The sequence below is a fragment of the Rhinopithecus roxellana genome, chromosome 6 (genome assembly GCF_007565055.1).
Source record: "Rhinopithecus roxellana isolate Shanxi Qingling chromosome 6, ASM756505v1, whole genome shotgun sequence".
NCBI lineage: Eukaryota > Metazoa > Chordata > Mammalia > Primates > Cercopithecidae > Rhinopithecus > Rhinopithecus roxellana.
The window spans coordinates 131,990,580-132,016,260 of NC_044554.1; the positions used below are offsets into that span (position 1 = coordinate 131,990,580).

At 31.9% G+C, this 25,681-nt stretch overlaps 1 protein-coding gene across 8 annotated transcripts in view; it reads left to right on the forward strand.

Moving 5' to 3' along the window:
• The window catches only part of PHF14 (PHD finger protein 14), a 196,197-nt gene that overhangs the window by 120,689 nt on the left and 49,827 nt on the right, over positions 1 to 25,681 (forward strand). For 4 of the 8 annotated variants that reach the window (XM_030932734.1, XM_030932736.1, XM_030932737.1 and 1 more), the window contains 2 exons: positions 16,699 to 16,728; positions 17,527 to 17,644. In XM_030932734.1, coding sequence (XP_030788594.1) covers positions 16,699 to 16,728; positions 17,527 to 17,644 — 148 coding nt within the window. Of the gene's footprint in view, positions 1 to 8,630; positions 13,897 to 16,698; positions 16,729 to 17,526; positions 17,645 to 18,407; positions 18,516 to 25,681 lie in introns of those variants that run through there. The other 4 variants (XM_030932733.1, XM_010354505.2, XM_030932735.1 and 1 more) reach the window with 3 other exon arrangements.

The window sequence follows — 25,681 nt, forward strand, 5'->3', positions numbered from 1 at the left end:
TCTGTATGCCTGTGCTACTGAAGAAGCCCCATTCCACTGTCTTTCCTCTTACTTAGCAGTAGACTGCTGTCACATGTTATTTAGTGCTTGCTGATCTGGTGATATTAGCCAAAGGAGTTGTTAATTTTCCTCATTCAAACTCAGCCTTCGGCCTCCAACGAACCACAGGTTTGGTTCTTGAGTGTAGGCCTTTTTCATTGTTCCTGGCCCTTTTTCCTATGGCAGCCTTATTCTGGTTTGTGTCTTTGGCAAATCTTGTGAGGGAGTTTCTTTCTGACTCTCGGGGGTAGGAGACCTTTAAAAGATACGAGGTAGTATACTGGGCCCAGAAGTGTTTCCTGTCACTCCTGTAGGAGTAGAGGATTTTTTTTCCTCTTGTATTTTTTTCTCTTCGCAGTGAGACTGTTCTGTTCCCTGTGTGGCAACAGGGTTTACAGCCTTTCTTTTAATGACATTATGGCTTTTATTCCTTAAAGGAGAAGGGTCTGGGTGAGACTTTGGGTCTTTCCCACTGTGGTGGCTGCTCCCCTTCTCCAGGTCTACACCACCAACTAGTGAATGGTCTTTCTAATGGCCCAATTTGTCTGAATCTTTTTCTTGAGAACCTGGTGGAGGTATCTGTTAGTTTTCTACGGCTGTTAGAACAAATTACTGCAAATTTGGTAGCTTAAAACAGCACAAATTTTTTTCATAATTTTGGAAGACATAAGTCCAAAACCAGTTTCATTTGGTCAAGGTGTTCAGCAAGGCTGGTTTCTTCTAGAGTGTTTGGGTTAGAACCCATTTTCTTGCCTTTTCTAGCATTAAAGTTGTTCTACACCCCTTGGTTCATGACACCAACCTCTTGCAGCTATAGTCACATCTATTTATCTCTCTGATTCTGACTCCTCCTACTTCTCTCTTATAAGAACTCTCTCCTGTGATTATATCAGGCCCCTCATCTCAAAATTCTTAATCATATTTGCAAAATCCCTTTTACCATACACGGTAACATATTCACAGGTTCGGGGCGTTAGAACGTGGACTCTTTGGTATTGTTATTCATGACTGAATTCTTACTCATGTAGTGTTGAGCAGCTCTTCCTCTCATGCTCTGCCACAGGTGATCCAGAGCTTGGATCCCATCCTTCTTTTATGGGTTCCTATCTTTCTTGGATTTCAGTCCACTTGGTTGCCCTCTGACGTCAGCTCTCTGATGGCTTGAAAAGTTACAGTTTTATAGTTTATCTTATTTTTTCTTGCTAGGATAGAAGGAGTATTATTTCCAGTTGTTGTTGTTACTGTTTTTCCATTCTAGCCAGAGGCTTTTCAAGGAAACTTCAGAAACTTTACTGAGCCTGAGGGAACACAAGTCAACTGCCAGTAATCACTATTTTCAGCTTTATAGTAATAGCAGCAGTAGTAAACTAGAACAAATTGTAGCGATAGTAAGAGTGGTTGTAGTTGAACTCATAGTGAAGGAAAGTAAGCACTTACCACAACCATATGCCAAGCATTATTTTAATTACTTTATACACTTATTTAATTCTTAAACTCTATGAGGTGGTTACTGTTTTAATTTACATTTATAAATGAGAAAACTGAGGCACGTGGAGATTAAGTCATTTTCTCAAGGTCTCAGGCTGATACCGACAGAGCTAGGATTTTAGTCCAGGAACTACTTCTCCAGAATCTGTACTTTTAAGCATGAGTCCTGTGCTGCGTCTCAAAAGATAATTAGCTCTGAGGATATGATTCTGTAGTTAACTCAATTTCCTCTGTGAGCTTTTTGCTGAACTATTTCCCAATTTTTTTTGAGTCAAGGGCATTTCATTTAATCCTATATCCCTAGAAGTAGATGGAAATAAGATCAGGTTTTCTCAACCTGGGTTTCCTGGGAGAACTAATTCCTAATACTCTCAGGCATCCATTGAATGTAGAGAATAAATGTTTTTTCGGTGGATTTTAAATTGTATTTGTTATCTACTAAATTGAGAGAAGTGGAAAAAAAAAGTCAAATAATTTTCTATTTTCTGTGTTTCAAATGAGAAGCTCCTATAATCACCTACAAAATGATAATTGCTACATAATGTAAATATCAAGCATCATCACGAACAACTCAACTAGAGTATGAGATAAAACTTCACCTTGATTCTGTGGATTTTTTTTTTTTTTTTTTTTTTACCCTGCTCTCATCACCTTTGAAATTGGAGACTGATCTTTTTCTAGTTGTTCTCTAGTCAGGGGATATATCTCTACCTGTATATAGAAGGTCAGCTTTGGGGCTTTACTCTGAATTCATAACTTGTAATTCTATTTCAAGGTGCTGTGAGGTTTAGTACACTGAGAATCCCAAGAGATTTATATCTTTGTCAGAATGCTAACTTTTAAAGATTTATTTTAAATAAGGAATAAAGAGGTCTTCCTTAATCACATGGTTTTCCCAGTCTTGGGAAGTTCGTTTTGTTTCTTTTATTCTTTTTCAGTGTCTGAGTATATGCATGCATGGATATTTGCATGTAAACTTCAACTGGGATTAAAACCGTTTAGGGCCATCTGCATATTTTGTAAAGAAGATCATCCTGCATAATTACTCCTCATCAGTAACTACCATCAAATATATTTTCACTTTAGGATATTCTTATCCTGAAGTTTTTGGATGCTAATACTGACCTGACAGTTCCACTTACAGGAGAAAAGGAACTGGATACCATTTTCCTATCGTATGTTGCTTTAGCCTGGGACAGAACCCAGCAGCCTTTTAGCACTTTATTAAAAGCTCTATTTGGTTGTTGCCAATTATAAAGCAGATTTGAAAAGAAAAAGATAAAGCAGATTTGAAAAGTGGACCTTTAAGAATTGTTTGGATATATCGGGTTTTTACAGCCATTTAAAAAGAACTCAAGATACCACCGGATAGTCATGGTGATTAATAAGGAACTACATAGGAAGTAAAGTTGTTTCTTGAGTTTACCAATTTCTGTTGGTGTTTTCATCAAAAGATTTTCTGGAATTTTGACTTATCACTATATACTGAAAAAAAAAAATCAACTTCATCTTCAAATGATTTCAGTCAATTCAGTAAATTTAATCTTAGTACCTATTTACTTCATTGATAGTATCTTGCCCCAGTGATAGTAGACATAATAGACTAGAACTTTTTTTTTTGGATGGAGTTTCGCTCTTGTTGCCTGGGCTGGAATGCAGTGACACGATCTCAGCTCACTGCAACCTCTGCCTCCCAGGTTCAAGCGATTCTCATTCCTCAGCCTTCCGAGTAGCTGGGATTACAGGTATGTACCACCATGCCCGGCTAATTTTGTATTTGTAGTAGAGACAGGATTTCACCATGTTGGTCAGGCTGGTCTTGAACTCCCGACCTCAGGTGATCCACCCGCCTCAGCCTCCCGAAGCGCTGGGATTACAGGCGTGAGCCACCATGCCTGGCCAGGACTAGAACTTTTTAATGTATTTTATTCATATTGCCACAATTTAGAATTATTATGACATCTAAAATAGATAATATTTTATCAGTAAAAGCTAATGTTGATAGATTTAAGGTGACTAATCTATCATAGGTACTGATACCAGAATCTCCTCAGTTTTCTAAATTTTGACTAGTGATTACCATTGGGCACAGTAGTACGCCTTTATTATTTGAAATCACAATTTAATTTTTTGGTGAATTAGGATTCAAGGGTAGGAGGAATTTGAGATATTGAGCTATTCAAAAATTTACCTAACTTTTGAACTTCATCAGTAATATCCCCACCATGTTGTTATGCAGCTATTGATTGAATACTTTCCCTTACCACAGTTAATGCTAGAGGTACAGTTCAGGCTAGTTCAATCCTCATCTGAAAGTTTGCCTTCCCTTCAGATTCTCAAAGTTCATTGTTGATACCCATTTATCTAACTCAGCAACTTGTTTAACATCATTGTACTGCATAAGAATCAATAAAGTGCACACACTCCCAAATCTTGTTTGTCCCTTCTTCTATTCTATCTTCTCCTTCATCTTTGTCTAGCTCTGAGCTGTCAAACGGCCTATGGTGGGAAAATGAAGAGTTTAACACTTAAATTTAAAGGAAGGGGTGTGTATGTCTGTGTTTGTGTGTGTGTGTGTGTGTGTAGGTAGGAAGGGAGTGTATTTGAATCTATGTATTACCTGATTTTTCTGTAAATCGAACATATTCCTTTAAAAAAAAAAGTCTTCTTTAAAAAGTTAAAGGACTGTAAGTAGAAAAATTAATATTTTTCTTTTAATAGCTTTTGATCATTATAAAAATGTATATACAAAAATATTAAAAGTAAGTTTAAATCACCTATAATCTTACAGTATTTCAATGTATTTACTTCTATTCACATATTTTTAATGATTCTGTTCAAAACATTTAAAAACGTTTAGCCATAGATATAATTTGAAAGCTGAAAATATCAGAATATTTTGGAAACAGTTTTCTGTTAAAACATTTTTTGATCCATTCTCTTCCTTTCCCATTCCTATGACTTCCTTGAGACCTTTCTCAGTGTCTAGCCTCTATTTTCTGCCATGTTATTCTATTCACCTTAGCTTCTTTGCTGTTTTCTCTTGCCTTCGTTTTCTGTTCCTCACTTCTGATTATCTCTCCCTTGGATCCCATTCTGTCTGCCTTGCCTCTCCTCATTTTTATTGCTAGTGTGTAATTGGGTTCTGCAGCTCCCCTATGTCTCACTTCCCTCAAACTTCTGGCTCGTTTCCTCGCCTGATAAAATGGCCAGAACTTGAACTCCAGTATCGTGGAAAGTGCACCACTGTCCTCACTAATATCCAGAGCAGGGCATGTGTTCTCTTCCTTCTTTATTCCCCACTGCACCCTGCTGTTCTTTACTTCATTCTCTAAATACCGTTCTTCCAGGGCTGTCTTGGACATTTACTGAACAATTTAGGGTAACAGAACCCTTACACACTGAACAGTGTAAGATTTAAAATTAAATGCTTTGTATTTTGTTCATGAAAGTTACTTGGCCATCCTTGCCACTAAAAATGTTTCTTTTTTGCCTTAGACCTGGTTTTACAAAAAGCAGTGATCAGTGACTTAAGATAAATGTCTTTAGACTTAAAATGGTGCTTCATTGTATGCCATAAAGAGATTAGATTCTAAGGAAGGAATTAGAAAATTTAGTAAATTTTGTGCTATAATTTTTAAAAGTTATTTTCAAAAATGCTTTTTAGTAAAAATTGGGGAAGAGAGGTTTAATTTTCAAAATATTCATATTTGGATAATGAGGGTAGCCCAGCTGCCACTCGACTTTTCTTATTAAGGTGGTATTCTGGTGAAATTTAAATTAAAAATGTTCACTTGGTATATTTTTTCTGTAATTAAATTGATTTGCTGATTTTGTTAGACATGTGGAATGGCTAACCTGTCTAACACATTTAGTATTTATTTTATCACATTCTTTGACTTTAAAATCTGTATTTTAACATCAGACCTTTAAGTGTCTTTGTATTATTGATACATACTTTTTGTTTATGTTATAAATATTTGGATTTTTAAATTTTTAAAACATTTTTAATAGATGCAGTATAGTCAAGTAATTTGTATTTAAAGAAAACAGAAGCCTGAACATGGTATATATTACATAGTGAAGTGTGGTATTTCTGGGGTACACAATTTTAGAGTAATAAACGATATAATTTCAAGCACCTACAGCAGTGAAATATTTCTCATTTTACACATTTATGTTTCTGTAAGATTTGTTTTTGCAGTTTTATCTTCCATTGCAATGTGTTAATATTGTTAAATTATACAAGGGAAGGATTATATATTATATACTTAATCATTTGGAAAGACTGAGACTCTTACCACAGTTCCTCTGTTGACTAAATGAATGACCTTGAATCAAGTTACCTCTAAGGTCATTGTCTTATCTTTAAAATGAAGACATTAACTTCATTTTTTCTCAAGTTATGTAACTTTTATAACTGAGAGATTTCAAAACAAATACACAGTTTCAAAAAAGATCCCAAAGTCTGTAATCTCACCATTCATCTGACACTTGATTTATCTGCCTAGCATCACTACTAAGCAGCAGGGAACGAACTTTGTCAGGGATAGAGCTGTGAGCCCCTTCCTCCCTCTTGGCGGGAACTATTGACGATTTCTCTAAGTGAGCTGATACGTTTTTACTAAAAATTTCAACCCTTGGAGTCATAAAAAACAAGTATAATCCAACTTCTAGTTGAAAAGCCAACTAGATTGTTTTTGATTTTTCTTTCATTTTTAAATTAAGCATTCTGTTTCATCTGCTACTCCTATAGCAAAGTTTTTATTTGTACTGATTTTATATTTCTTTGAACATAAGAAATAGACACTTAAAATAAACATAATAATGAAACGAGGTGAAATGAATTTGAAAATAGGACTGGACACAAATTTTGAAATTTGATTGATTTCCCCAGTGAAATGTTATTTTAAAGTCATTTTGGCCTGGGAATTATAGTAATGATAATGTTAGATGCTTACTGTATCCCAGACTATGTTTTCTGATCTTTGACTCTACTATCACATTCAGTTCTTACAACAGTTCTTTCTATGAGGTATACATACGTCCATTTTAGAAGTCAGGTAACTGGGGTACATAGCAATGTGAAATAGAAATTATTCCAATTATATATTTAAATGATATTATGTAGATTGTTATGTATTAGAATATAATTTCTTCACTTCCAGAAAAATACTACCATAGTGTATGATAAAATCTACTGGCCTTCACATTAGCTGCCAAGATTTATTGAGGGCTTATATGCCAGTCAGTGTGCTGGTGTCTTCCACATTTGATCTCATTTAATCCTCATAACAACTGCATAAGATAGATATTGATTTCATTACTATTTTATGGGTGAGAAAAATGAGAAGAATTACTTGCCCAAGATTATACAATTGGAAAATGGTGGAATTATAATTTGAGTCTAGGCAGTCTTAACCATACAGTTGATGCACTAATCGTTAGGCATACCGCCTCACCCCACTACACTGCTTTAGCATATTTGACTTTGTTGCAACAAAAAAAGTAGATACTTCCTCTTGACAGGAAATTGTAACTATATGAGATACAGAATATATTGATAGTTACTGGTATGTACATCAGTGAAGTGCTTTGAAAACAATTTTTTCTACATTAATTTGCTTACTAGCTGCATATGAAATAAATACAAAGCCCAAACTTGATCTTTGATTTAAAATACTGCACAGTTTTTTTGTCCTGGAAAGATAGGAGCCATGACAAGTCACATTGCTTATTCTAGCTTATTCTAGTGAAATTTAGGATGTAGGGACATTAGCAATAGCTCTTTAGTTTTTATCTAAAACTTATCAACTGGAATTTAATTGGGAGTTAAAGCAGATTTCCATATCTACTGTGTCTATATTTGGATGCATTTCAAAGTCAAATACAAGTATGTATTTTCAGTTGTCTTCTCATCTCCATTATTTGTGCATATAATTAAGAGTTAATTGTATTTCTATTATAAATGATATGGTTGCTTCCTCTTGCATTATACTTTTCTGGTAGTAAACTACAAACAAAGCAATTCTCCGTGTATCAGATTCAGAATGTGCTCAAAAGCTCTTCACTTAGAGACTGAAGCACTGAAAAAAGTTAGGATGTGTGACCTTACTATTTAACAAGCGAATTCTACTCTATTATTTCTTATATGTTGATAAATACAACATCTCTTTGAAAACTATGTCTAACATTGTATTCTTTTGGGGGGGTGTTTACAATTTTGTTTTTACTTTTCTTTGGAGGTTGTTCAGTTTGGCATGATAGCTCTCCTCAGTAACGCTTTATTTGTCTGTGTGCCACTTTTCACTTTCTTTTTCTCAATGGAACCTAGAAGCATTAAACACATCTCTAATTGTTAATATAAAAAAATGAACTTTTTCTGTGATGTGTGACTCCTTGGCATTTTTACCTCATCTTCACAGATCTAAATATTTGAAGGAAATGATAACTTTTTATGTTTACCCCAGTCAAAAAATTTTACTTCTAATCACTAAAATTTCTCCCCTGAAAACAAAGACAAAAAGGTAACAAATAATTGTAACCAAAGATATTTCTAATACTGTCTTTTTAAAAGAAAGTCAGCTTAGTCACAGGATAAGACTCATTTAAAAATTTCCTTCGTGAGTCTCTGTATTTGAGTATAACCAGCACTGTAACATACTGATTAGATGTGCTTGTTTTCAGCACAGTTGCCTGTTTTCTCAGGCAATGTTAAATTGCCATATTTGATGAAAAAATAGCAAATTGAAATTTTTCAAAATATTTATAGATCAAATGTTTCCTTTTATAAATACAAGCCCTTCATCATTTTAGTATTATTTTCTTTTTTGCTTTAGAAAGGTAGTTTTATTTTGACAACCAAAAGTAATAATAATACAAGAGGAGGCAACTCAATGTTTCAAATGATAAAATAGTTCAATTTTAACCAATAGGAACCTACACAAGATCATGGCATTTAGGTTTAGGGTATCTATCTCTTTGGACCAGATCATATGTTATTTGAATCTACTGTGGTTTGTTAGTATGTTTCATAAGACATAGTGCAGAGCTGCTATGATCTTTAAATGTTAATGTTCTTTTCTTATCACTTTACTGTGTAGATACCCTTCATGAGACCCAACTCTGCCACAGCTCATCCTCGGAGGCAATCCCGGAAACCTCTTTTATAAGTGTGATTTTAAAAATGTGGATTAAACTCTCGATAGAGTACATAAAGTAAAGGAGAACAGCTATATTGTCCTTTCTATAAGCTTGTCACTGCAAAAAGTTGCCTTTTGCTTGTCAGGTTTGGATAGAATATAATTGATTGGTTTGTTACTTGGACTAAAAAGGCAGTAGATTTGCCTGTGTGCATTTTTTTTTTCCTATTTTTCTTCTTTTTGCTTTTTTTGCACTAATCAGAAATATTTGATATGTGCATTGTTGAAAAATACTGGATACATGTCTTGTCAGAATTGTCGTATTAAGTAATGTCTTTCCCTCTTGCTTCTTTGGCAAATGATGATACACAGTGTTTGGACTTACTGAAGAGTTACTGAAGCCTATGGGACTTAATAAATACAGTATGCTACTCCCTGTTGTTATTCAACAATGCAAGTAACAAACAAGAAAGACAATGCATTCCATTAGTCTGCTATTCTGTTTCCTTCAGCTTCATACATAGATTCATATATGAAGTACTGCATTGTAAAACAACTATAGACTCATATTAAATGTTATTTCTATTTATAATAGTCAGCAAAAGTGAAAGACTTGTGAAGCATATGACATTCTATTTTTGACTTATTAGTCCTAGTGTGAAAGCATATTAGCATGACATTTTTACAACTTCAGATTTTAAGCTCATGAATAAAAATATATCTGTGTTGATCTCTAGATATTTTTAGTAATACCCGAATATATGCAGTCCTTATTGTTTTGATATAAACTTTGTGTTCAGTATAATTTTATTTTTGTCAACCTTAAATACGAACTTAGGAAATAAGGAGGGAAATACAAAGATTATTGACTATACAACCTACCAGCTGAAAGAAAGATCTTCATCAACATCTGTATCTTTCCAGAGGTATACAGAATTAAAATTTGATCTTCAAGCTTTAATGATCCAGTTTTAAGTCAACGGCAGAAATATGTTGAATATTTCATCACTCAATCTTGAACTGATTTAGAAGAGACTCTTTGCTGAAATTGAATTGCACATATACATGTAAATTGTCAACATGTAATTTGGAATTTTCTGATTAATAAATGTGGTTTTGGACATCTTTTCGGGTATAGTGACAATGGAAAATAGTTTACACTTTAGAACTAGAGTAGGTAATGTTATAGATAATCAAAAGCAATTGTAATTGTAAAGCTGCTGTAATCTAGTAATCTCTAGTTATAGTGAGGAATCCTATGATTGGATGAGATGTTTGATGAAAGTAGAATGTGTACAAAATTACATATAAACAGATTATTAACTTATTGAAAGATCTCATCATATTGGAGGAAAAATATTCATAATCTTTAGCAAAATTAGTAGACTTTTGTTTAAAAGAATAAGATAGGACTAGTTATCACTATATTAGCTTAAGGAAATGTTGGTAATTATTACTGGTGCTGAACTCTGGCTGCTTTTAAGCAAAATGACAGATTGCCATTTTCTATGTGGAATATACTAATACATTAGACCATGGCCCTCTTTTAATATTTAGTGAGAAATTACTCACAGTTGCTTTATTTTAGTTTTTTTTGAGAAACTCTTAGGCCTGGTTTTGCTATCAACTGTTAATCAAAATCCTTTTCACTTTGATTCCAATTAGAATACTATATTATCATCATTCTCCATCTTGCATTTTCTGTGATGGTGGATATTCTATTCCACATTTGGTGTTAGTCCTAAGAATCTTTGTCACATTTTATACATATAGACTGCAAAATTCATAAGATATAGGTCCTGTGAAAAGTATAGTTGAAGTAAGAAAACTTTGGAAGTAACTAGAATACTTTGTGCTAATAATCTCTTAAATGCTCTCATATCCACAGTGTAAAATTATTCCCTGTCCATAATCAGTTCAACTGCCATAAGGAGAAAATTGATGTGTACTTAAGAAAATATACACTAAATGATTCATATTTCACAGATGTACACAAGAAAAATGGCACATCAGGTAAATGATGGTTGTTTATCACGCAGTAGGGAAAGGAAGAAACATTAAAATATCAGGAAGGAGATGAAACGTCTCTGAAATACAGGAAGAATGATATAATAGTAGATAGTGGTTCTCAAACTTTGTGCATCAGAATCACAGGAAAGATTTGTAAAAACACAGGTGACTACCCTATTCCTCTCCTCATCCTCCCTCTACCCACTTTACTCCCTCCCCTCTTCACCCTAGAGTTTCTGATTTAGTAGAGAATTCGCATTTCTAACAAGTTCCCGGGTGATGCTGTTGCTACTGGCCTGGAATACCACATTAAGAACCATTCATAGGTAGTATTTTTTTTAAAAAATCATTGTATTGTGCTCAACATTGTTTGATAAAGGAATGCGCTTTTTAAATCTCCTTAAAAGGGCCCTTAGATTTCCTCTAGATAATAGAATTAGTAATTTCGTCTGCAACATATACAATTTTTTTTATTTTATAAAATTTAGTTAAATGTTTGTTTTACACTGACTATGGAAACAGCACTATTATAGATACAGAAAGAAATCAATAAACATAGCCTGTGTTCACAATTCACTCATCCTTTTGTTATAAAAAGACTTGAAATTAGGGTTATGTTTTAATATGAAAACAAAATTTAGCCTTAGCCTTTATCCATCTTAACTTTAGAAATTATATTTATGCACTGTTTGTAGATCATTGTCATTCATTGTTGCTTGAGTGTTCATCTGATTTTATATTTATGATGTTAAAAACAGACTGCTGACCAATAAATAAAATATTTACACTCTATTTCCCTGTATTTACATCCTATTAATGAAAACCACTGTTTTTAAACAAAGTTACTTATTTCATAAAACTCAGTGCTATTTTACTTGATTCTCAATGTGAGAATATTTCATGAATATTTCACCAGAATTTATTCAAGGAATTCAGAGGGACTCTTCAGCAGGCCTGAATATTTACATTATTAATTTTTAAAAAAAAATTAAAAATGGCAATTGAAACTTGTTTAAGAGACTCAACTTGGAGTTTCGTGACATACGAAGGCAGAATCATTTTTTCTACCTGTCTGAATCAGCACTTTGCAAGTTTACATAAAATTAAGGATTGTGATTTCTAAGATAGACATGCTTTGCAAATATTTCTTTATAAAAGTGGAAGCCTCTTTGCCATAGTGCCCACTCTAAGGCTTTCTGTAGGCCTGCCGATAAGATTCACTGCTGTTCAGGTACATAAGATGTAATGAAATTGGATGTGCATGCTGGGCTTTGTAAAATGAGATTGACCCCCAGCAATTATCTCATTTATCTGATTTACATTGTAAAATCAGGATCTACACTATTGATTAGAGCATAATTAGTTAATTATGAGCAGGGAAATACAAAGTTACATGGAGCTTGAGCACAGCAGGTTGTACTGCTGAAAAATTTCCAAGGGCATGAGCAGATGGAAATCAGTTTATTAAAGAACAAAGCAGACGTGTTTCAGGTATGGAAATGTCTAATTCTTCTCTCATGCTGCGAAGAGTTGCTTGACCTTATTGTGCATTTTTATATGAATTGTTCTGTCTCATCTTTCATTTTTTTGTTTCACATTTAATCTTGTAATCTGGCTGCTGCAGATATAGCTATCTAAATTGATCCCACTATTTAAGTGACTATTAAATACAGATTTGGATTTGGATACTTTGCTAATTTTTTAAAATTAATTTTTATGTGTACTTTTATGTGTAAAGAATATTTTTGTCTTTCTTACTACCCATTCATTCATTATTGGCTGATACAGAAGTCTGTAGTGGTATTAATGAAATAGGTTCAAGTCCTCCACGTTAGTCTTGTATTTGTGAAACGATTAGAAAACATTTTCGAACTATTTTGTATAGAAACTGCTCATGTAGGTAATTTTCACTAAAATTGTTGTAAATTACAAGGAATAAAATATTGTACTTATTGATACTAAATGTTAATATTGGTAGAATGTAGAATTTTGTGCAAGCTTGTATTATTTGTAAAGTGATTTAACTTGTTGACCACAATTTGTATTTTCTCCGTTAAGATGTTTAATTGAAATAATTGGCCACTATTCAATGAAAGAACTCATCACTACATGTTAATAGATTTGCGTAGATGTTTGAGCTGCTAGTGAGATTTTTATTTAAGTAATGACTGTATTCAAGACTACTTTTTTTGAACATTCTTGTGTGGAATTTTTACACAGAAATGAAAAAGTTGGAAAATCCAGCCCATCAGTTCTCTGGATGTTTAGTTTATTTTTAAGTGGACAGACATAATAGTCTATATTTTCAGAGTCCAGTTTTTGTTTCACTTTATATAAAATTATAGGGGCTATAAGTAGAATGTTCCATTGGCATAAAAGATAATGTGATTATCACAATCAACTTAATCATGAAAATGTACACCCTTGTTCAAGTCTATGTTATGGATTTTGCTTCTTTCTAAAGTTTAGCTTACAAATGGCTATAAATTATTTGCATAGGAGGTGCACTTAATTGTTTCAGTTAGGTTTTAAAAAGTAGTTTTAGTTTACTCCTCTAATGAAATTATCTGTTAGAAATTAGAGATGTTAAAAAAAACCCTTTGGAACACTGACTTTTGGCCTCTTAAGCATCTGACAAAAGAAATCAGCTGCTTCTTTTTACTTGTCTGCATATTCTCAGTAGTCAGGTAAACACCTGACCAATTGCTTGTTATATGGATCATAGCACATATGAAGGTAAATCATTTTTTTCCCCCCTTCTTTGTTTAGGGTACTATTCTTAATCATATACTAAGTAAGTATTTTACATACATATAGACTATGTTTATTTGGTCACTGCATTTTGTTAATGTGTAAAAGACCATATATTAAACTACTTTGTTACTTACATCTATATCTGTTATTAATCTGATATCTAGGAAGTTGTATTTAGTAAGAATCTAATTAGGTTTGCTTTTATCTTATAATTGGGATTCCTTTATGCTCTATAGTGTTCATGTGTACAGTGTTTTTAGAGGCTTAAATGATACTTCTTTATGCATCCAGTTTTAATTTTATTAAAAAAATCTTAGTGTTTCTTTACAGGTTAGTTTTATATTCTTTTTTAATATTTTAAGACATTGCCTTCCTATTTAATAATGTGCTATTGGTATAATAATCTGCTTTTATTACATAGACATTTGTGTTATTTAATAAAGTATATTGTGTTATATCCCTATACTTTTGTGGGTCAATGACTGCTTTTGCAAAAGTTTTTTAAAACATTTTATTCACTATTTATTTTGATCAATTATGTCCTATATTATGGGCTGCATGTGTTTCCAAGTTTATGTAAGAAATAAAGGTAGAAACCATAAATAGGTCAATAACTACTTTAACTCCATTGCAGCTTTTAGATAGCAGATGATTATAGACCTTTATGAGTTTTTGATTTTCAAGTTTTTTAAATGGTCTAAGTTTGCAACATAGCCAGAGTTGGTTGGGTGACAGGAGTTGATAAAGATTACAAAGTGGTATTTGTGTGTAAAATTAATAAGCCACTATTTTGGCCATCCACATTGTTCTTTGATTTCTTGGGTTCTTAATGGTATCTCTTATATTTGGCTGCAGTTTATTAATTCTTGCAAGTTCTGCTAGAGTTCACTTGTGTCCATCAGGATATTTCTGTGATTAGCACATAAAACTATGGATTTTTTCAATGCAATATTCTAAGATAGAAACAACCAGATTTTTTTCACATTGAAATAATTTGGGACATCTTTACAAAGATCTTACATTTGTATATTTATTTATCACCAAAACTATTGACTTTAAGATTGGATTCTTTTCTTCCCCCTCTCTTTTTTGGATTTTGGCAGTTCCTAAGGGTACTAACTACTACTTTTTGCTACTTACTCTTGAAGCTGCAGCTTTTATTTACTGTTGAATGAGCTAGAACTTTAGAGAACTTCCTGATCACCACTAATTCTGACAAGCAAATTCTATTTCCTTTGGAATGCATCACAATAACATGAGTTCCACATGTCGACTAAGTAATTCTGAAAGCTATCGCTAATGAAGGAATCAATCAGTAAGGATTAGGTCATTTTTAAACGGCATATATTTGTTATCTTCTGATAAACTAGCATATAAAATCTCCTTGTCTTTTTATTAGTTCTTGAGCTGAAAGATAATTTGATTGTACGAGTAGTTGAAATCAGCAACAGATAGGAACTGTATCAGTGTAGCAAACTTGTTCTTGGTTTATTAGCTGGAATTTCATAGCTATATCAACAAGAATTATTTATGTACATTAAGGTGATAAATAATGAATTGTGATACACAGTAATCATGATAGTTGCCTCAAGTTATACACTAGAAATCATAATTTGAAAATTATTATGACACAGAGTTATAAAGTAAATATGCAGTAATTAGGTAGTAAATTGATGTAAACTAGGAAAATGTTAATACTTCATTAAGAACTTTGATTATTAGCAATCTGAACTATATGGCGCACTACCCAAAAACCTGAAGTTAAGGAAAAAAAGACTGTAGTTAACAAACAAAATTGAGCCCATTTACTTAACTCAGTAGAAATTCTCATTTTCGTGTATTTTTACTGTCAGTTTACATTGCCTCAGTAAGTTTTAGTGGTCTGGTTTCTGAATCCATAACAGATTGTTAATGGGGAATTTATGCTTAAGCAAACACACTGACAGTATCAGGAAGCAGTGGCTGATAGTTTTCAGGCAAATGAGGACCCTGAAAATCTATAAAAATTGAATACAAGAATTCAAATAGAACAGTCGACTACTGGTCCTCATTCCAAGGACAAAAGGCTGACACACATGTTAGACATGTAGCAGCGTATGTTATTTTTATTGATGACCTGAGGTGACAAATATAAATTATATTTAATATGTTTATTTGATGAAACAAGAAATGTGATTATTTTTAAATTTCACATCAAAGATGATTAAAAGTCTAATTTTTATGTATGAAAGAGTATGCTCTCAGTTATTTAGAAATCTCAACCTTCTCATAAACTCAGAAATACTTATACTTTGAAGGTTTCTATATCCATAGGTTTAATTGAAATTTTGTCTAATGAAAGGTAAATATGTTGTATTGAGAAAGAGCATAAAATTATGTGGGCTTGCCAGTTAGTCTCTTTATGTCACATTTGAAGTTAGTTTATATTATTTATTATTCTTTCTTAATGCCAGAACAACAGGTATTTGAACATTTTAACTGCTTTTAAATATATTTTTAGATATGTGATATTGTCATAGTAAATAAAGTACTCTTGGTCCTATTGGTGCTATTTGATTTTATCTATTCCTATAGCTAGAACTGTCATAGTAAGCATTTTTCAAAATCTTGAGTCTACAAGGTTTTTGGAAAAGTACGTAAGCTTACTTTTTTCATAAGGAGAAAGTTGTAGAGGAAGAAATGCATAAACTTAGGGCATTCAATTGTATTTTAAACTTCTTTATATCTGAGTAACTTAATTATTAAGTTGCTTAACTTTTCTGCAACTCTTGATTCCCCAAATGAGTTTTTGGAAGATTGGATTTTTGTAGCATAATAGGAAATTTCTACTAAAAATGTAGATTTACACTCCCTTTTATTATGATGGTTTCTTAAAGTCAATTGTTTTTCTTTGTGTGTTGTTTATGTAAGAAGAGCTTCTTCCCCCTTTTTTTCCTAAAAGGTTATTGAATAGTAGTTTTTAACTTTATTCGAGTAATATATGTTCTATAAAGTTTCCCCTTGGTTTGTTTCTTAATTGTGAATTTCTTGACATTTGAAGTTTTAAATCAGTGAAAGATAAACAATAAAGAAAATCTGACAGATTGGTTGAGAAAGTATTATTGTTTAATTTTTTTTAAACTACTGTGAAATGAGGAATGCAATCCCTTCCTATAAGATGTATACTCTTTGTTATTTGTTGTTAAATTTTAGTCTTGTTATTCCAACTGATGCAAAATTCTTTTTACAAAGCACTGAAATAATACAGATTTTTCTTCATTGTCAGCAGGATGAGATTGTCTGAAACGAAGAATAGGTATGATAGTTTTCTTAGATTTTGTACATCATAGGTGGCAAAGACACTATCAAAACATTTGTAAGTTTTTAAATGTACTAGGAATTACTTTGTAAAACCAAATGGTCTGAAGAAAGTGACAGGTAAATTTGAGAGAATAAAACTAAATTATTGCGGTAGTGTCTTACCTCTTTGTATATTTAAATGTTCTGTGATTTAACATGGAAAGGTTATTTTTATTTGCTGTAGATTGTGTTAGCATGCTGTAAATGTTAGAAAGTTCACTTACAATCTACTTTAACTTGAAGAAAGAGAGAAATCAGGTGCAAATCGTATAGCATTGATTGAAACCTAGTGTAGCCTAGTAGAATTTCTGAGTTTAAAATTTTTTTAAATAATCAAAATGTATTTTATTGGATTCATATCCTTGAATTATATATGTATCTTATTAAATACTTTAAAGTGATTTAATGGGCAAATGATTATTTCTTTAAGTTCACATTTGAAATTATTGTGGTTGTTTTGAACACATGATTATACATATACATTCATTCATATGCTCTTAATATTTCTGCTGTCAGTGTTCTAAATATTTGTTTTGTTTGTTGATTTTATTGCTGTTGTATTTTGTTTTTGCTAAAACATTTATTTCAGGTTTAGTTTGCCTTTATCATCATCATTAATTTAATGATCTTGTGAGCCAAGGATAAAATTAACAGTGTTGAAGTTGAAATATACAATAGTTTGTCTTTTTGTCTTTGAAGTAGATGGTTTTTATATTATTTAGATACACTACCTATAAATCTGTTTACCCTGCAGGTGTGATGAATGCAGACTCTGCTACCATTTTGGCTGTTTGGATCCTCCTTTGAAAAAGTCTCCTAAACAAACAGGTTATGGATGGATATGCCAGGAATGTGATTCTTCATCTTCCAAGGTAAGGGGAGGAGTCTTTAAGAAAAGGGATTGTTTCCCTTCCGTTTGATAGCTTTCCCATGTCACGCAATTAGCTTCTTTAAAGATAATTGGAATATGAAGGGCCAACATTTTAACCAGTACACCTTAAGAGTATATTGCTATGGTTATTTTCTTGCTCTTAAATTAAGGAAAAAACAACTCTACTAAATTATGTGAATTTTCTCTATGGAATATGTAGGTGTTTAATGTATTCTCTATTATTGTAAAATATTAAATAGTGTTCCAATAGCCCAAACAGATCACTCTTTGCTAATTTAACACACTTGAGAATGGCAGGGAAATTCCACCCTGAGTCATAATAAATTATATTAGCTAACAGAATAACCAGTTAAATAGAATTTTACAGATGTTTTATTTTAAAATATAATATATTAATATATTGTAATATCTTATAGAATCTATTCCTTTAAAAAAAGAAAAAACTAGTTTTCACATCCTAAATCTTATTTCTGATATTTATTTTAGCTGAGTAAAAAGAATGAAATTTCTAATAAGGTTGTTTGTAATAGATTATACCCCCAATCAATTTGAAAATTATGTCTTTTTAATATTAACATTCTAAACTTACATTGTAGTAATCTGTAGTTTATTTTGTGGTTCATTAAAATGAGTAAGTAAATAGCCAGACTCATTTTGACTCATTTGGCAGAAATACTGAATACATTTGAATGAAGACATTCTGGTCAACTGTAGATTAATCAGACTTTTCTTTCTCAAAACAGATGATGAAAATTAACTATCTGTTGTATTATGGACATCCAGCCATCTTTCTTCAATGCTACTTAAATGATTTTTGTAGTCCTAGAGTAAATTAAATTTGATCATGTAATCAGAAACATTCTTTTATCATTAACTAAAATGATTTGCTTCAGCTTACCACAGAGGCCTTCTGCAAAAGTCTATTAAAAACTGCAAAAAGACATTTGGTTATAGAAAGAAACTAAACTTTTTTAAAATATCAGAATATTTATAATTATACATATTTTTTGCCGGGTGTGGTGACTCACGCCTGTAATCCCAGCAATTTGGGAGGTTGAGGCAGGTGGATCATGAGGTCAGGAGTTCGAGACCAGCCTGGCCAACATGGTGAAACCCTGTCTCTACTAAAGATACAAAAAAATTAACCAGACATGGTGGCGAGTGCCTGTAATCCCAGCTACTTGGGAGGCTGAGGAAGGAGAATCGCTTGAATCTGGGAGGCAGAGGTTGCCGTGAACCGAGATTGCACCATTGCATGCCAGCCTGGGCGACAGGGCGAGACTCCGACTCAAAAAAAAAAAAATTATACATATTTGTGTGAGGATTATTAAAATATAATATTTGTGTGTATTTTATTTAATAATCAAGCATTTTAACCTAAAATTGTAAACTATATAGTAGCAAGAATTATTTTCCAGGTATTTTATTAAGGTCTAGATTTAAGAGAGAACATATTTAATTTTAAAGATTTTATTGCATAGTTCAAAAATATATTCCTAAAATTTTATTTAAATGTAAAAGTAATGAAACACTGGAGAGTTTAAATAGTTGTCTTATGAGTCTCTTTAATAAGTTTTTTTAAGTGCATTTTTTGTTTGGGATTTTCTCCTATCCCTGACAAACAAGTTAGGAAAGCAATTTTTGAAATAGAATTTCTCACCTTTTTAAAATATACCTTTTTACATATATTCTTTTGAGAAGGCTCGATAATACTATAAATATGTAGTGTTATGTTAAATGTTAAGTTATATAGTAATGTTGTAAATGAACATTGAAAAGACAAGGGGGCATATTTCAGATTCGTTTAAAATATAGCATACATTTTGTACATGCCATACGTGCCAGTAGCCATTGGATAAGGTTTTAGTTTTGTTTTCTTCTCTACCACAGAATGGGTCTTTGGACTCTGAGTGGAAATGCATTAGGAAGGCACCATTGTTAGAAAACTTGCTTTGTATTTGCTGTACTATGTTTGACCTGTGGTTGAATACCAATATAAACAACTAACATTTTCAAAATTTTATAACATATGATTTCTAATTTTGGAATGTCACAGCAGTTTACTTTAAGGAATGAAACAACAGTGAAATGGATTCATATTTTCATTATACTTATATGACTATTAATATACTACTATTTTCCAATGAAAAATTAAATTTAATATAATATTTAAGCTGAAACATATGGAGACTTAATTGATTCCCTTGAATATTTGTGCTGCATCAGTTGTTTTTCTTACTTTGGAAGACTTCCATTCATGACCAGTGGGTAGTAAATTTCTGTTTACATTTTCTTCTGAAAGATGTTTGCTAGTATTAGAGCCTAAGAATAAAACGTTGATAGATAATGTCATGCTTTATAATTCAGTGAATGCTGCAGAAGCTTTTACATTAGGAAAGCTGTATATTATTAACATCTGAGTCAAGAAAATTAGTCACATCTTAGGGCTTAAAAGAAACCCAGAATGAAAGTTCATATGCTTTGCTTATCCTTTATTCTCCTACATTTGCTTTGGTGGAATATTATTTGCTAGGTAGCCCTGGGTTTATTTGCCATGTTCATATTTTTTAATGAAATGAAAAGCTAAAAGAGAAATACATATTGCCATAAGAAAGGAAGTAATCAATTGCAAATAAATTTAGATGGTAAAATGTCTCCAACTTCTTTCTCTGTGGTAGTCATGTTGTTAAGTCCAACAAGTCTTCACTTTTATTTGAAATTTTGACTCCCTATTTGTTTTGCCTAGAAGTTTAGATAATACAAAGCAAGGGTGTATAGTTAAATATTTGCTTGAAAAATGAATTGCACTTTAACATTTTGTCTAAATTTTGTGGATCAGGTGAAACTCTAAAATATTGCTATTTATACTGTCAGCAGCTATTTATGTATTACTTTGTCTTTCAAGTAACAAGTTTTTGATACGTAGTTGTATGAAGGCAAAAATTTCTATCTTTACCCTTGCCTATTACTTTTGTAGAAATTCCATAAGAGTCTAATAAGATTCATCATATCTAAATTCATAATTTTTTGTTTTAGCACATGAAAGCTGAATTACACCTAAGTATTTAGTTTTAACAATATGATTTAATAACAATTTACCTTAAAGAAGAAGAATGACTATTTATTCTACCCAAACCCATGAAGTATGGCATAATAAGACTTTCTCTGTCTCATCAACTCTTCATAAACCTAAGTAGTCATTTTGAGTTTCATAAAAAATAGCCAATTACATGGATATAAACATCCACGTGTATGTACCTACATGGAGGCACAAATATACACACATACAAATACATGGAGACACACACACTCTTACACAAAACGTACCTTCTCCAATAGGCTATGCTTCAAAGCCGTTGACTAAGACAGCAGCCACCCAGTCAGTGCACTATGCTTATATTCAGTGGAGCTAGTTCATTGCTACCTGTCACCCTGCATTAGGGCTTTTTTTCCTTGCTCGTTACTGTGTTGTGAAAATCCTATTGTTAATAAATGCTACATGCCTGGAAAAGAAATGTATTTTCTTCTTTCTTAACCTCAACTTTTCTCTTATTTTTCCTTGATTTCTTCTTCCATCCATTTACCCAAGTCACATATCTGGAATCATCTTCAAGCCTTCACCATCCTTATCTCACATAGCAAATCACTTCCTGAGTCCTGTGAAAGTTTTCTTCTTTAAATATTTCTCCAGTCTGCTCTTTGCTCCTTTTTTCCAATACTACTGTCTTGATTTGGTGCTTCACTTCTTCTCATTCTATTATGGTTCTTCCTGTTTTAGAAACTATCTAAATAGGTATGCCAGACTTATCCCCTTTTTATCCATTCTGCTTACTAGAGGCTTCTAAATGAAGTGTTTGCACCACAGTAGATATACAAAATAACCCATTAAATTAGCTTAATTCTATATAACATCTATCTTAATTTTCATGTCTGAGTGTATTTTCATGATTTAAATATGCTAGTCCTATAGAACAGGTAAATAAAACTTCACACATACATATTTATGTTGAGGTGCATACTTCAAATGTTTTTACTATTGATATGCATCATCAAAAATAGCTTTCTGAAAATGTATTTATCATACCTCTGCTTGAAATATGTCAGTGTTTTTTCATTCTTCTTCATATCCAAAATAAAATCAGCCAGATTAGGAAATTAACATTGATATATTATTACTGTCTGATCCTCAGATTTCATTCAGATTTGGCTATTAATCCCAGTAAGGTCATTTATGGCAAAAGGATTCAGTATAGAATCACAGGTTACATTTAGTTTTCATATTTCTTTTGCCTTGAATCTGTACAGTTCCTTAGACTTTCCTTAACTTTCATTAGCTTGTGACTTTTGAAATTTACAGAGCACTTATTTTGTAGAATGTATTTCACTGTGTATTTTTCAAATATTTTCTTGTGGTTTATATCATTATGCATCTTTGATAAGAATATCACAGATGTGATGTTGTGTGCATTCTACACAAAATTTTGATTTGAATTATAGATAACGTTGTATCTTAGGAGTTGTCTGCCAGTTTTCTAATTAATTAGTGATTTCTGGGGAGGAACCTTGAGACTATGTAAAAATATCTTATTCCTCATCAAACCTTCATTTTCTGTTTTATTCAGAATGTTATATCGAATGTTATTATTTATTTTTATTTTCAAATTACTACAAATTCGGCTAATGAAAGCCACTTCAAGCTGCCTTCTATATCCTTTTGACATGATTCTACCAATCTTCAAGTACTTTCTTGCGGAAGGTCTTCCAGGCTCAGCTTGTACTGTCTCTATCTCCATTCCTGGAATCAGCTGTTTCTCCACGGAGCCCAGGTTCCTTTTAGTGGAAAATGGTATTTCGAAACCAAGATCTGGTGTGGTCATTGTTACAGGGATATTGCTCTTCCTGGTTCTTCTCAGTAGAAAAAGCAAAGGACTAGATGTAGGTATATGTATTCATACACAGCCACACTTATATCTGTATTTTTGTTTTCATAGACATTGAAAACTAATTTTCTTCCATTTCATCTTTGTAAATAACTCCTTTGTAAATAACTCTCCGACAGAAAACTGGCTCCCATTTTCCTTAATATATACTCTTATATCATTACTCTCCTGATATGAAACCAATCTCGTGTCACCCTCTACTCGTACCCGCATGGATACCTGCTTTATCATCTGATAACTTTTAAACTGAATTGTTCAGGAAGAGGAGAGAGAATGGATGAGGACTGACGTTTGTATTTTTTACAACTTCCACAGGTGATTTTATGAGCAGTTAGGAATAAGAACTACTGTTATACCTAGTTTTTAAAAACTTCAATTTTTACAAAGTTTTGAAGCTAAAATTTAACTCTTTGGAATTTTAAAACAAATATACAATGTGTATAACCCAGTCAAATGTCAACAAATTGACGTTTTAATGTTATATTGTATATTGCCATATAAGATATAAAGTAGACTTAGTATTGTAATTTAAAAAATAGGACATAGTACGTGCTTCAGTCTTTTCCAGGATATTCTTGATAAAGATCTCAACAGCTTGTATCTGTTGAAACACTTAAAATGAAGATAACTTGTCTTAACATGGTTAAATGAACAGGTATAAATATTTCTTTTAAAAGTGCTTCCTCCAGGTCACATGTATTCACAGATGCCACTGAGGATTTAAATATCCGTCATGTACTTTATCGTGACTATGTCAGTTATTATTGTAGCTTTTCATCTTTGTTTAAGCTATGTTTTGTGAGAAGCCATGGAGTATACATGACAGATCATTATCTGAGTGCTACAAGATGAGCTGTCTTAGCTTGGAGACTTGTATTTGGTTCACTCTTATTTGATCTTTCTAATATGCTACATTTTTTGAGTACTAATAATTTGTGAATTCATATGCATAGAAATTTCATCCAAGTCCTTATGGAAGATTTTCTAGAACTACGAATGCGTGACAGACTAGCTAAGGCAAGTGATACTTCTCAATAATCATTTGTATTAAAAATCTTTAAGTAGAGGACATATGACATTTTTAATTTTGGTTTATTTTTTATCTTTTCTGCATTGAAATAAATCCTATAACTATGTCAAAACAACATCTATAAATATATATTTTCAAGTAAAACAGTCATTGAGAATTGTGTCTCTTTAAGAACGGAACAATCTCTTCAGGAGTATCTTGCCACAATACATTAAACAAGCACATTTAATTGAACTTGGTAATATTGGAAATTGAATGTCTGAATTTTATGCATTGAGAAGATTTATGACAAATATAAAATTAAAATGAATTATCCTTTAAAGTTCTTTAAAATTTGAAGCATATAACTGACCCATAAAAAAGGGACTTTTTAATATTTTAGCTATTCATTTGACCTCTGGGATTTTATCTGACATTAGATTGAATTTTAAGTTTCTGGATTTTACATAGCTGACAGAGAAGTCATTTTTAGGTAAGATGTATACCACTTAGCTGTCTAAATTCAGTACTCTTTAGCGTTTGTGTGACAAGCTTACAAAAGCTTACAAAAATGTGCTTCATGGAGCTTTACTGAGTTTTGGTTTGCCTTTTTACTAATACAGATATGTAAAAAGTCTGGAAAAAAGGTTGTCTGTATTGTATCCTATATTATAATTAAATAAAACAAATCTGTGGTGTTTTGTAGACTTACTAAAAGTCAGAGAATTAAAACTGTGGTATGTGGTTTTCCTCAAAGATGGTTTTAGTTTTGAATTAAACTTTAGATTTCCTCTTTCCTTGTGGGTGGGATAAAGCCCACAGATTTCCAGTTGATCCTATACTGTAGAACAAGGTCCTCAACTAAGTTCAGACAGTTGCTAATTGCTTCTAGCATGTTCCTTGGCAAGCGAAATTGTTTGTATAAATGTCTTTTAATCCCTTAGTTTCTAATTGAGTGCTGTAGTTTGGGACTATTAATAATGATTTGCTTAAAATCCCACTGATTATAGTTGGTACTTTGCTTTAAAAAAAAAAAAGTACAGTGTTGTATTGTTCATACTGAACATTTATGTCCCAAATTGAGCTTATTAGTCATCATTACTGCCTGGTCAAGTAAGTGGTTTTATTAATACTTGATTGTCCTAGATGTGTTTTCTGAAACCTATTTCTAGACAATGTTTTTATCAAGTAATCATTTTCAGTAAAACATAGATTGTTTACTAGTCATTCTTAATAGTATTAATAGAATTGGAATCAGTATTGATCTGTTTAGTTCTATAACCTAAGGTCGTTTTCATGGGAATCATATAATATATATTAAACGTATATTCCTGAAGAATCATTTTGAAAATATGATTTATTAAGATAAGTTTGTCAGTGTTTATGATACACATATTTTGATATATTTAAATATCAAATTCACAGAGAAAGGAAAATGATTAGAACTTCTAAAAATAGACCATCTTTCTCTATATTAATAATTTACAAAATTGAAAAACTAAGCCACTTTCTAAATTATGCTTACTACAAACTTGAAAAACTAAGCCATTTTCTAAGTGGCATGTGGCCTGGTACATTTACATAGCATGCTGTGGAATACCGTATGTGATGAGAAACTAAATCGTAACTGAGATAATTAATCAAAGTACAGTAGGTGCCATACATATAAATGTCTTTTAAAAGTCACAAACCTCATACTGTCCTTTAGTTTAAAATTTTTTGTGTGTGTTTTTATTTTTTGTTATTTCGTTATTTCAGCTACTAAAATGCTGAGAGTTAAGATAAAGGACATTTTATTACGGCTTTACAAAAGTTAATAAAAGTATTTTTACCTTGTTAACCCAGCATTTGAAATATTAAAATTGGGTTATATAATCAACCAATATATCATAGATCATACTGTTATAAAATTCAGAAGTGGTGTGGAATGTATTAATTATGTAAATTTTTATTCCAGTTTTTATTTGTAGTGTGAGTGTGAGAGACATATTCATTGTGAAAAGATAGTCCTAGTGGAATTAAACTAGTCTATTCTCACAATTGTGAAAGAATCACCTAAATAATGCAA